The 12839-nt window shown below is 41.8% G+C and overlaps 1 protein-coding gene across 2 annotated transcripts in view; it reads left to right on the forward strand.

Annotated features, from left to right (window-relative positions):
- The first annotated feature begins 235 nt into the window (after window positions 1–235).
- The window catches only part of UGGT1 (UDP-glucose glycoprotein glucosyltransferase 1), a 107851-nt gene continuing 95247 nt past the window's right edge, over window positions 236–12839 (forward strand). For both annotated transcript variants that reach the window (XM_043991840.1, XM_043991841.1), the window contains exon 1: window positions 236–656. In XM_043991840.1, the coding sequence (XP_043847775.1) occupies window positions 356–656 (301 nt within the window). In that variant the 5' untranslated portion in view covers window positions 236–355. The remainder of the gene's footprint in view (window positions 657–12839) is intronic.

Consider the following 12839-nt stretch of genomic DNA (forward strand, 5'->3'; position numbering starts at 1 on the left):
GCTGGGGTTTGCCGAGGCAGAGACGAGAGGAGGCAGTCGGCTGGGATGAGCTCTGGCACCCGCCTCCAGGCAGCCTCATCTCGGTGGTCCAGCTCCGGCCAGAAAACGAGGCGAAATCTTGTAACCTGAACTCGACTCCCCCCCCCCCCAAAAAAAAAAAAAAAAAAAAGGCTTGTGGGGGTAAGTGAGGCCAAGGCCACTCAGCCGGCAACAAGAACTAAACACGCGAGCACGTCCGTAGCCAGAATCAAGACTCCTTCAGGGCCGAGAAGCCGATCGAGCGCGCGAAAATTCCCGGATTGAAGATGGCGGTTGAGCGACGCTCTGGCAATTTTGGGCCCCGCGCTTCCACTCGATGGTCGGAAGTCCTCCGGACATGCGGAAGCGGAAGTTAAGGTGGTCGGCGACCCGGGTTGTTTGCTGCTGTCTCAGGCTAGCCTTGGAGAGGAGCCGGTGCCGCTGGACGGGGCAGAGTGGGGCGGGACAGGACGGGAGCGGAGGGCAGCGTGTCGGCTGCTCACTGGAGCGGCAGCCACAGCAGCTCCCGCCCCCCCGAGCGCCGTCGTTGTCGCGGGCGGAGCGTGAGTCCGGCTCCGGGATGAGCCGGAGGAGGGAAGGAGGCGGCGGTTGTGCCGCAGTTGCGCGACTGGTGACAGGTACTTGGATGGGGGGGGGGGTTGGAGGGGGAGGTGTTAAGTGAAGGCTGGGGAAGATCGGGACCGGGACGGGACGGGGCGGGGCGGGGCGGGGTGGGAGGGAACGGGGACTGCAGTGCCGGAGCTGGGGCTAGAGATTTAGGCGGCCTGGTTCCTGGCCTCAGTTTATTCCCTCTGTAGAATGGGCGTCTCAGAGGGTGAATCAAGTGGCCGCTTGATAGTGGAAGCGAACGAGATTGGTGTTTGCACGTGCTCCCAAGGCTGGGGGTAGAAGGAGTGAGAGGGTTAGGGGACTCTGCTTTCTGGGTCACCTTGAGCGTGTCCTGTCTCACTGTGCCTCAGTTTCTTAAGCTGTGAGGTGGAATTAGTAAGGACTTTCTACTTCTTACCCAATTCTGACAGGAAGGAATGGTTTCCAGGCAAAACTCTGGGGAAATGTTTTGAACCACTTAAGTGCTGTATAAGTAAGTTGGTAACTGTTAACGTTTTATGTTTAATAATGCAACTCCTTTTAAGCAGCTTTGATATCCACAGTTGAAAGTACAATAGAAGTTCAAAAGTGGGGAAAGCCGTATTAGCTAACATTTCTATGGCAAAGCTTATGCTGTTGCCTTTGAACTTCATAACAAGTCTGTGAAGTAGGTGCTTTACTCTCCCCATTTTACCAATGAGTAAACTGAGGCTGAGATCGGTTAAGTGACTTTTCTGGTGTCACACAGATAAGAAGTGTCCTGAGTCACAGTATGAATTCAGATCTTCCTGACTCCAGGTCCATCACTTCCGTACCTGATTTTAGACCCAACTTTATATAAGCAGATGGTGAGTTCCAGGGGTTTGAGGGCTGTACTTGAAAAGGTCTCTATCCTTTGGAAATGATGAGGCTTTAAATAAAACTGGGGATGCATACTGCTTCTTTAATCCCATAGTTCGTTAGCCAGATGTTGGATAATGAGGTTTCATTTTCATATTGCAAAGAGCTGGCAGAGGCTCAAGGTTTACACTGCTAAAGAGAGTCATTTCTGTGATCTGGACTTGTCTGTTGGCTCAGATATAAACTTCATAGTGTTTTGCATCTTTTGCCAAGTTTGGAAGTTAGCATATCTTTTCTGCGTATTTCAAGTTCCGTATTATTATTTCATTAAGTACAGACACAAAAGGAGATTTTCATTCTGATAACAGTGAGTGGTGTAGTTTTGATCCCAGAATGGCCTTGTAAAAAGTGTTAATTTTTCATGAAGAATTTTTGAAAGCCTACATCTTGTTATAGTGATTGTACTTCCCATTCTACTTGCTTGTAGTCTTTAGAATTAGTCTTAGTGATCTGTAGTACTACCAGTAATCAGTCTTTTTACAGCAATTGAATATCTTATTTTCAGTTTCCTTCAATACATGTTTGTAGAAATGCTGTGCATGGGGGCAGCTAAGTGGTTCAGTGGATAGAGCACTGGCCCTGGATTCAGGAGGACCTGAGTTCAAATCCAGCCTCAAACACTTGACACTTACTAGCTGTGTGACTCTGGGCAAGTCACTTAACCCCAATTGCCTCACCAAAAAAAAAAAAAATGCTGTGCATGTAACTTTTCACTTTTCATTGAAATTGTAAGGCATTTTAATAAATGTTTTTTGCCCATTATTCCAACCCCTCCCCCAACACCACCAAATTTACCAATTAAATAACACTTTTAATTTTTATTTTCAGAAAACCAAAATTATGACTTAAGAAATAACATGCACTATAGTGTTCTCTTTCTTCGTTTTTGTCGAAACCCAGTTAATAAAACAAATCTAAGTTGTATCTGCATGGTTTAGCATTACTGTTTAAATAAAAAGTCTGCGATAATTGTAATATTAAATTTTTATACTTCTATTCTTCAAGGAATTCAAAGCACTCCACCTATTTTTTTTTTTAAATTTTTTTTTTTGGTGGGGCAATGGGGGTCAAGTGACTTGCCCAGGGTCACACAGCTAGTAAGTGCCAAGTGTCTGAGGCCGGATTTGAACCCAGGTACTCCTGAATCCAGAGCTGATGCCCTATCCACTGCACCATCTAGCTGCCCCCCCACCTATTATTATTAATGATAAAAAATAGCTATTTATATAACAGTGGCCTACAAAGTCACTTGTAGCTCTGAATTCTATGATTATAAGATGTCTTAAGGTTCAAAAAGGTGACAGGGCAAATAAGTGTCAGAGCCAAAATTCAACTTCAGGTCTTCTAATTCCATATCTAATGCACTTTCTATTCCACCAGGATAAATCTCTGTCCTCACAGTATCTCCCTGTACATTAATAGTGGGAAGATACTACTTTCATTTTCCAGATGAAATAATTGAACTGTAGACCTGTATTCTAGAGAATGTGATCTGTTTATGCCCAGAGTTTGTCAGTGCTTTTCATTTACTAGGCCATACCACTGTAGCATTCTCAATCCTGTTATGCCAAGTTGCAAGTTATTGATTGATGAGAAAGCTTTATGTTTCTAAGATTGCACATGTTGCCACCCACACTTATGAGAGGACAAAAAACTACTTAGTAGGCTGTGTTTTTTTCCGCCAACTTTTTACTGTTATTTGTGATAGTAGGAACCTCCTCTTTCCATCCCTCTTCCCTTCTAAGACGTTTTTACTGTCTTTTTGTTGGAGAATCAAAAGAGTGGGACAATGTCTCCTCTGAGAACCATTACTCTGTAATTCATACCTTTTCTATTCATTTCTTTTCCCCCTCTCCTTTCTTCCTATCTTAGTTTATTAAAGTACATGGACTATTTATTATAGTGTCAGGGAATCTCAGGGTAAAAACTCTATATAAAATAGATACATTATAGATACATAGTATGGCACAGGTTTAAATCATTAATGAAGTTTTATTCCAAAAATCTGTCCATTTTCCACTACTTTCATTTTTTCCCCTAACCCTAGCCCCAGTCCTTTCTTGATAGTTTTTCCCATTTCCATTCCTTCTACTCCTGCTGTACCAAGTCCTCACTTGAACTTCCTTTTTAAAATGTTCTTAGATTGTCTGTCTCATTTGACCCCTTGAGGAGGTCATAATTGCTTATCTCTTAGGTCCTTCTAGTCCAAACTTGTTTCCCCCATTTTCTCCAACTATTTTTTCAGTTAGCACAACCTGGGCTTCTCTTATTCTTTCTGAACCCATAAGTACCTTAAAAGAATTTGAATGTCAGTGGTAGTAACTATCTCATGGCTCTCAATTTCCTCATTAGTATGTATTGACTTTTAAAAAATTCAGTTTTATAACCCTTACTAGCTGTGTGATCCTGGGCAAGTCACTTAACCCCAATTACCTCACTAAAAAAAAAAATTTAAATTCAGTTTTATTTTTAGTTCCAAATTCTCTCCCTCCCTCCACACACCCTTACTCAACCACTAAGAATGCAAGAAGTACAATACCCATTCTACATACAAAATCATGCAAATGCATTTTTGCATTAACTATGCTCTGAAGAAAGAAAAAAAGAAAAAGGAAGAGAAAAAAATATATACTTAATTCTGTACTGAGTCGACCAAATCTCTATCTGGGGGTGGATAGCATTTTTTTATCCTGAGTCCTCTGGAATTGTTGTGGATCATTGTATCGCTCAGAGTAGCTAAATCTTTTACAAATGATTATCTTTGGGGCAGCTAGGTGGCACAGTGGATAGAGCACTGGCCCTAGATTCAGAAGGACCTGAGTTCAAATCCGGCCTCAGACACAACACTTACTAGCTTTGTGACCCTGGGCAAGTCACTTAACCCCAATCACCTCACCAAAACCCTCCCAAAAAACCCCATAAAAAACAAATGATTATCTTTACAGTATTGCTGTTACTATATAAATTGTTCTCATTCTGCTCACTTCACTTTGGATCAGTTCCAGGTTTTTCTGAAACTATCCCCATAATTCCATCACATTTCCATTCCATAACGTGTGTGTGTGTGTGTGTGTGTGTGTGTGAGAGAGGCAGTTGGGGTTAAGTGACTTGCCCAGGGTCACACAGCCAGTAAGTGTTAAATGTCTGAGGCCGGATTTGAACTCAGGTACTCCTGAATCCAGGGCTGGTGCTCTATCCATTGCACCATCTAGCTGCCCCTCTATTTCATAACTTGTTCAACTATTCCGATAGATGGACATTGCTTCAGTTTTCAGTTCTTTGCCACTATAAATATTTTTCTAAATATAGGTAGGCCCTTTTTTCTTTGATCTCTTTGGAGTATTGTTATAGGAATATTATGTGCCCAGGTTACCCCAGAAGTTGTCTGGGGAGGTCAAGGAACCTTCTCCTTGAAACTAAACCAAAGGATAGACACACCTAGAGGATAAGCAGTACTGAATCTAGACTGCGATAACCACCATCACCCCCCCTTCCCTCCCCCCCCCCCCCCCCCCCCCCCCCCCCGTGGCTGCACCAGGAGGGGATAGAACAACCACCCCTCACCAGACTGCTTTCAATCCATCGCCCAATAAGGGACATTTCACCCTCACTTGGATGGTAACACCATCTTAGCCCTATAAAAGGGCGCTCCCCAGTTTAGTCAGTGAGGAGTTTTAAGCTTTCCTCCCGGCCAGTTTCTCTTGTATCAAATAAAACTGTTCTTTTATTTCTAAGTAGGACATGTGCAGGAGTGTAATTCTTTACGGAGGAATCCTAAGGACCCACATGCTTTCCCCATAACAGTACCAACTTTTTAAGGTTACATATCCAGGTTTTCATTTTTGGGCTATTGTTTCTTCCCCATTATTTCAGGCCTAGCACAAAGCTTTGTATATATTAAGTACCTTGTTCTTTCCTGAATTGAATCTTCACGAGAATGGCATAATATTAATATCTACAATTTAATTATAGTATAATCTTTCTGGTTTCAGCTAAGCTAGTTATGTTTTTATTTAAGGAAATATAAATTTGTTGCATGGTAATGACATAATTGACTATATAACAGGCAACAAAAATTATGATTGTATCAGTAGATGCAGAAAAACTTTTGACAAAATATAGCATGTATTTCTGCTAGAAATTTTATGAAACAGAAATAAATGGACCTTTCTATAACATGGTAAATAATATATATCTAAAACCAAGAACTACCAGATCAGCCATTTACAAATCTGTACTAGCTCAAGGCAGAATCTTCTACCTCCTGCTACTAGCCCAGTTTCCCAATGGAATGTGGAGACTCTCCAGTGCAAAGAAGAGCAATCCTCACTTTGACTTGAGGCTTTCCATCTCCTGCTGTCCCTGTCCTTTGAGGCTCTCCAATTAATGATGACCATTTTCACACCTGGTCATGCCCTTTACATGCTAGTAACTCTGAACTCCGGTAGATCATCATCCAAACCCCACTTGTGGAGTCATACTCCTTACAACCTGATTTTCTCATTCCCAGCCCCTTCAGTCCTTCTGCCCCAAAGTTTTATCCTAACTCCACCTGGCCCTTCCACTGTGCCCTCTGGAATGCCTGTTCATAGGCAGCAAACTTCCTTTCATCTTAAATCTATTCCTTTCTCACTCATTCCATCTACTAGCTCTTACTGATACCTGGCTTTCCCTGATGATACAGCTTCCCTCATCCTTTCCAGTACTGATTGCACCTTCCCTCATTCTCGTTTTCTCTGTGGCTCATCAGTCAGTTGTAGTTAGAGTAGTCCTGTTCCTCATTTCCACTTTCAGGTTCTTTCCATACTTCTATCACTCAGTAACCTCTCTCCTTCCCAACTCCTGCCCTCATAATCGGGGTCTTGAACATACATATTGATTCTCCTTCAAATATTCTAACCACTTGGTTTCTCAACCTATTCATCTCTCATGAGCTAATCTTCCACCTCATTTCAACCACACACAAAGATGGCCATACCTTCCCTTGATCTTTCCATCACTCAGTCCATGTTCAATACTGAAATTCCTTATCTTGCCACAATCTATTGACTTTTCACCTCTCCCTCTGTCTTCCTTTACATAACCCTACTCTTCATCTACACTGTGACCTCTAGTTCTTTGACCTCTCAATTCTTTCCCACTCCATCTCTCCTGCTAGCCACTCTCTCTTCTTTTCCCCATCTTGACCCCTTGGTAAACGAATTCAATTCTACACTGTCCTGTTCTCTTGAGTCCCTTGCCCCCTTATCATATCTCAGATTATACCCAGCCAAGCCTTCACCTTGGATCACTCCCACTGTTGCCTTCTTTCCTACACACATGCTACTAAATGAAAGTGGATTAAATCACATACTCTTCTGACTAGATCCACTCTAAATTTATGTTCTATGATCCCAACTGGGGCCTCATTGTTGCTAGGCAAGCCTTGTGCCTCCTTCTCTCCTTTGACACTGCCACCATTCTAGTACAGGCCCATATCATCTCATGCATTGATTACTGCTATAGCCCACTGGTGAGTCTGCCTGCCTCAAGTTTCTCTCCATTTCAATCCATCCTCCATTCAGCTACTAAAGTGATTATCCTAAAGAGAAGGTCTGGTCATGTCACTCATACACACACACACACACACACACACACACACACACACACACACACACATCCCTTTATACCCCCCTGTCCCTCCATAAACTTCACTGGCTTCCTATTGCTTTCAGGGGTACATATGGTAGAATACTCTGTTTGGTATTCAAAGTCCTTTATAACCTAGCCCCTTTCCTATCTTTCTAGTCTTCTTTTTTAAAAAATAAAGTATTTTATTTATTTATTTTTCCCGTTACATGTAAAGATAGTTCTCAACTTTTGTTTATGCAAGCTTTCCAATTCCAAATTTTTCTCCCTCCCTCCCCTCCCTCCCCTCCATCCCCCCTCCCCTAGACAGCAGGTAATCTGATATAGGTTTTATAAATATATATAAAATAACATTAAACATTTCTGCATTAGTCATGTTATAAGAGAAAAATCAGAGCAATGAGGGAAAACCTCAAAATAGAAAAACAACATCACCAAAAACAAAAGAAACAGTATGGTTCATTCAGCATCTATACTCCACAGTTCTTTTTTCTTTCTAGTCTTCTCATACCTTACTCTTCAACACTTACTCTTCAATCTAGTGACACAGACCTCTTGGCTGTTCTACAAACAAGACACTCCATCTCTAAGTTCTGGGGATTCTCTCTGGCTGTCTCCCATGTCTGGAATGCTCTCCTTCTTCCACTCCAACTCCTGACCTCTCTGGCTCTCTTGAAGGCCCAACTAAAATCCTACCTTCTACAGGAAACCTTTCCAGACCCTTCTTAATTCCAGTGCTTTCATTTTTTTACATTATTTCGTATTTATCCTGTATATAGCTTTGTTGTTATTCAGTCATATATCGTGTCCAATTCTTTGTGGCTGCATTTGTGGTTTTCTTGGCAATGATACTGAAGTGGTTTGCCATTTTCTTCTCAAGTTCATTTTACAGATATGGAAACTAAGGCAAACAGGGTTAAGTGACTTGCCCAGAGTCACACAGCTAGAAAGTTTCTGAGGACAGATTTGATCTCAGGTCTTCCTGACTCCAGGCCTAGTGCTCTACTGTATCACCCAGCTGCTCCAAAGTATATAACTTACTTAGTATATATTTGTTTGAATGTCAGTTCTCCTGTTAGATTGTAAGCTCCTTGAAGGCAGGAACAACCTTTTCCCTTTTTTTTTTAATCCCCAGGGTTTAGCACAGTGCCTGGCACATAGTAGGTGCTTAGTTAATGTTTATTGAATTGGATTGAATTGATTAGAATGTGTAATAGGTCTAAACTAGAGTTCTTTCCAATAAGATCAGGGTAAAATATGTCTATTGTCATTGCTCTTTTACATAGTGCTAATAATGCTAGCCATAGTAATACAAGAAAAATCATTCGAGAGAATAAGCATACGTGAAGAATAAAAAAAATTATCACTTTTTTGCAGATGATATGATAGTGTACTTTAAGAACCCTAGAGAGTCAACTGAAATTCATTGAAACAATGATTTTAGCAAAATTACAGAAGCAAGTGAACCTAATAGCTTAATGTTTGATAAATCACAAAACTCCAACTGCAGGGGTAAGGACTCTTTATTTGCTAAAATCTCCTGGGAAAACTGAATTGTAGTATGGTAGAAATTAGGTTTAGACTAGCAACTCTCACTATATACTAAGGTAAGCTCCAAAAGGATGAATGAACTAGCTGTTGCTTTTAAATTCATAGTTACATCTGGGAAGTTTTTATTTTTTGTCATAAGTAGCATATTTTGAAATGATGATATCTATAGCTGTCTGAAGAGATATCAGTGGAAAAATACACTTTGGAGGAGATAGATATTTTGAGTTCTATAAAGTAAGTAAAATTGATAAAGCATTTCATTTAAACAGTTTTTTGTAGTTTTTTCATTCTTTCACTTTCTCATGGGTTTTGTTTTCAAAGAGCTAGTTCTGTCAGTACTATCCTTTTTCAGTTTCTTTTGTGTATTTGTGTGTGTGTGTGTGTGTGTGTGGCAGATTCTGTCTGTAATAGTGAGATTTCTAGCCTAGATTTTTCAACATCTCAGAATATCTACAGCCATTTCAAGGGGTGTTATGAAATTATTTAGAAAGAAAAAATAATAAAAATATAACATTCACCACTTTAAAAAATAGGGTGATGAATGCTGGGAAATTATATTAAACTCTTAATGAAAAAAATAATTTTGAATATATTGCATTGCGTTATTAAAGTTTTAATTTAAGCATCCCTCTCTTCATTTTGAAGAATTTGGTTTTGTTTTTATAGAATTTAATTTTTTTACAAGTTAATATTTATTAGATAGATGCCACTTGAAGTTGAATGTTAACACATTATAATATAACCCTTGAGAGAGTGAGTCCATAACCAGTGTTTCTCTGAAATCATGTCATCCATGTGTAAAAAAAATTTTGGTTTGTGTACCCTAATCACGTAGCTGGGTTGGGAGGGTAGTTCTGACCATACTTATTTCATGCTAGATCAAGAAAGCATGTCATAATGCTTCTCATATATAGTGATGACTGTTGACTAGCTTTCCTCCAAAGTTTTGTCATGGCTGAATTATTTTATGACCATGAAGATAGACACTGCATGGGAATGTTGATTAGAGTGCTGTTTGTTATTTTAGTTTTAGTTTTTGGTGGGGCAATGAGGGTTAAGTGACTTGCCTAGGGTCACACAGCTAGGAAGTGCCAAGTGTCTGAGGCCGGATTTGAACTCAGGTCCTCCTGAATCCAGGACCAGTGCTTTATCCACGGCACCACCTAGCTGCCCCCCAATTTTTTTTTTTTTTCCTATCTCAGTCTTGTTTTTCTGTAATCGTCAAAATGAAAGTAATGGATAAGGTGGCCTTACTTCATTATGCTACTGATAATCCTTTTCATATTCATAGCTGGTATTTCATAGTATCCCTTTGAAATTAAGTGATGTATAGCAGGAAAAAAGTACTTTTATTAATGACTACAGCACATAAATGAAAACATTAGGGAAAAAACCTTATTAGTTTCCTTGCCTCAAGTTTCTCCCTACTCCTCCACCCACCCGCCTTCTACCCATCTGTCAAAGTGATCTTCCTTAAGTAGATTTGACCATGTCACTTCCCTTTTTTCTTCCCCCCATCCTAATAAGTTTTATTGGCTTCCTATTACTTCCGGAATTGAACAAAATCCTCTGGATTTTATTGTTTTGTTTTGTTTTTTGATTGGGCAACGAGGGTTAAGTGACTTGCCCAAGGTCACACAGCTAGTAAGTGTCAAGTGTCTGAGGCTGGATTTGAACTCAGGTACTCCTGAATCCAGGGCCAGTGCTCTATCCACTGCGCCACCTAGCTGTCCTCAATCCTTGGATTTTAAAGCCCTTCAATTCAATTTAATAAATTTGTATTAAGTGCCACTGAACAGAGCAGGGGCTATAAAACACACAGGGGGATGTATTCAGCCACCCCTTAGAAATCAAAGAACTCTCCCTTCCCTGATGATCACCAAGTGGGACCAGTCTAGAAGGGTCTTTTGTGAAAGCAAAAGCAAATGCAAAAGTAAACACGATCCCAACCTCTCAGATCCATTTTTCTTGGGTCAGGGAGGAAACATCCAAACAAGACTTTCATGATGCATTAAATGACCACCTGGGTTATAGGCAGCTTCCTACAACAGCCCCTGAGAAGGCCGCCCTACTGGCAGGACTGGCTCATAGGAATAACTGGAACAATTGCTTCTTTCAACTCCCCACATTGGTCACTTTTTACTATGTCCTCATCCCTAACCCCTAAGCAGGTCCTTATTGGACCAAACCACCCAGGAGGCATTTTGGCTAATGTGGCTGAGGGCAGGGGCAACAGGAGAAAAATAAATTGCTCTGAAATAGAGAGGAAGAAATGAGAAAAGGAACCATCAGTCCCCACCTGCAGCTATGTGTTGTGATCCCTAAGGCGATGGTCAGTGTGTGGAGCAGGCATGGGAGAGATGTGGAGAGAGTGAGAAGAGAAGGACCTGGCTACTGCTGGCACAGGCTGGTAGCCTGCTTTCACTTCTTGGCCTTGTGTCGGGCTGCCATATCCTCCATGGCTTTGTGAACAGTCTCTTTATGGGTTTTATGGGTTTCAGATTAGTATTAATTTTTAAAAAATTAAATTAAAAATTTCTGTGGGGCAATGAGGGTTAAGTGACTTGCCCAGGGTCACACAGCTAGCAAGTGTCAAGTGTCTGAGGTCAGATTTGAACTCAGGTCCTCCTGAATCCAGGGCTGGTGCTTTATCCACTGTGCCACCTACCTGCCCCCTGCATTTCAGATTCTTGTCCAACTCATACACAGTGGAAATGCCAGGGGGCAGATTGAGCTCCATGATTGCTTCTTCAGATAGACCCTCAAGATGTTTGACAATACCTCCAAGACTTATTGCCTTGGGCTGCAATCCCTGATCTGGGAGATGATTTCCTCATTCCAGAAGGCTAGAGCCCGGGCTATGGTGTCTTTCAGGCTCTCACTGGAGGGTAGCTGATCCTCAGTAAGATCTGCATAGTGATGGCTATGCAGTAGAAGGGGCGCTTAGCTCCACTGGAGATGGTAGGATGTTGTAGGATCAGCGCTAGATCTTTACCTGGGCCTCATCATGCTTAGCAGCTATCTCAGCTTTGTTGAGGCCTGTCAGACCTCCATAGAGCCGCTCATTCAGGCTCCAAGTCCTCACTACAGGCAACCACATCTGGTCAATGGCATCCAGTGCTGTCCGAAGGTTACGAATTGCTCTCTTCTGGACAGATGTGAAGCAGATATCAAATTCATAGCCAGCATCTCGCAGTGCTTGGCTGCCAAGCTTGGCCTCCTCATGCCCAGTGGGGCTCAGGTCTGTGTTGTACCAACCGCTGAAGCGGTTCTAAAGGTTCCAGGTGCTCTCTCTCCATGCTGGGTCAGCACTAACTTGTAGGCGGCCATGGTGGGGCAGAGGCTCGGGGCAGCCCTGCAGACAGGTGAGTGCGCACTGAGATTCAGGAGGAGCTCGTGGCCAGCCAGCTCCTCAGTCCAGGGTTCCAAGGAATTTACATTTTTATGAGAAAAGACAACACATAAAGGGAAGCTGAAAAGGGGAGGGCCACCAGGCAGTACCCTAGTGCTTAGGCAGACTGGTCCTGAAACCAAATAGTGTTGCTGATGGAAAACCCGAGAATTAACTGGAAAGTTCTGGAACTTCAGAGCCTTATATAGAGGAAGGCTTTGGAAGAAGTTTATTGTTCTATCTTCCAGCCCTACTATATGAGGGAGAGAGGCAACTGAGTGAGTTGGAAAAGGTAGGGACTATCAAAAACTGAGTCATTTAGTGTGGTGATGGGATTTCTATTGATCAACTGTTCTTGGGTGAGACATGCTGGTAGCTGCTGATGGAAAATAGAGAGTTACTTGGGAAGTTCTGAGAGAGAACCTGGCCCCTTCCTATTTTTCTTATATTTTAACTCCTCCTCCCCATAATTCTTTGATATGGTAACACTTGCCTTTTTGCTATTTCTTGCAGAGGACATATCATGTCCTGAGTCTGGGCATTTTCACTGGTTGTCCCAGCTTCCTTCTTCACATCTCACTTAATATAATCCCATGTTCTATAACAGGCCTCTTCCAGGCCCCATCCTCCATGCTTGTTCCTTCCCTCTGATATTATCTCCAATTTGTGTATATATTTTGTATATATATGTCATCTCCATTAGGATGTGACCTCTTTGAGGACAAGGACTATTTTTGCCTTC

The sequence above is a fragment of the Dromiciops gliroides genome, chromosome 3, assembly GCF_019393635.1.
Source record: "Dromiciops gliroides isolate mDroGli1 chromosome 3, mDroGli1.pri, whole genome shotgun sequence".
NCBI lineage: Eukaryota > Metazoa > Chordata > Mammalia > Microbiotheria > Microbiotheriidae > Dromiciops > Dromiciops gliroides.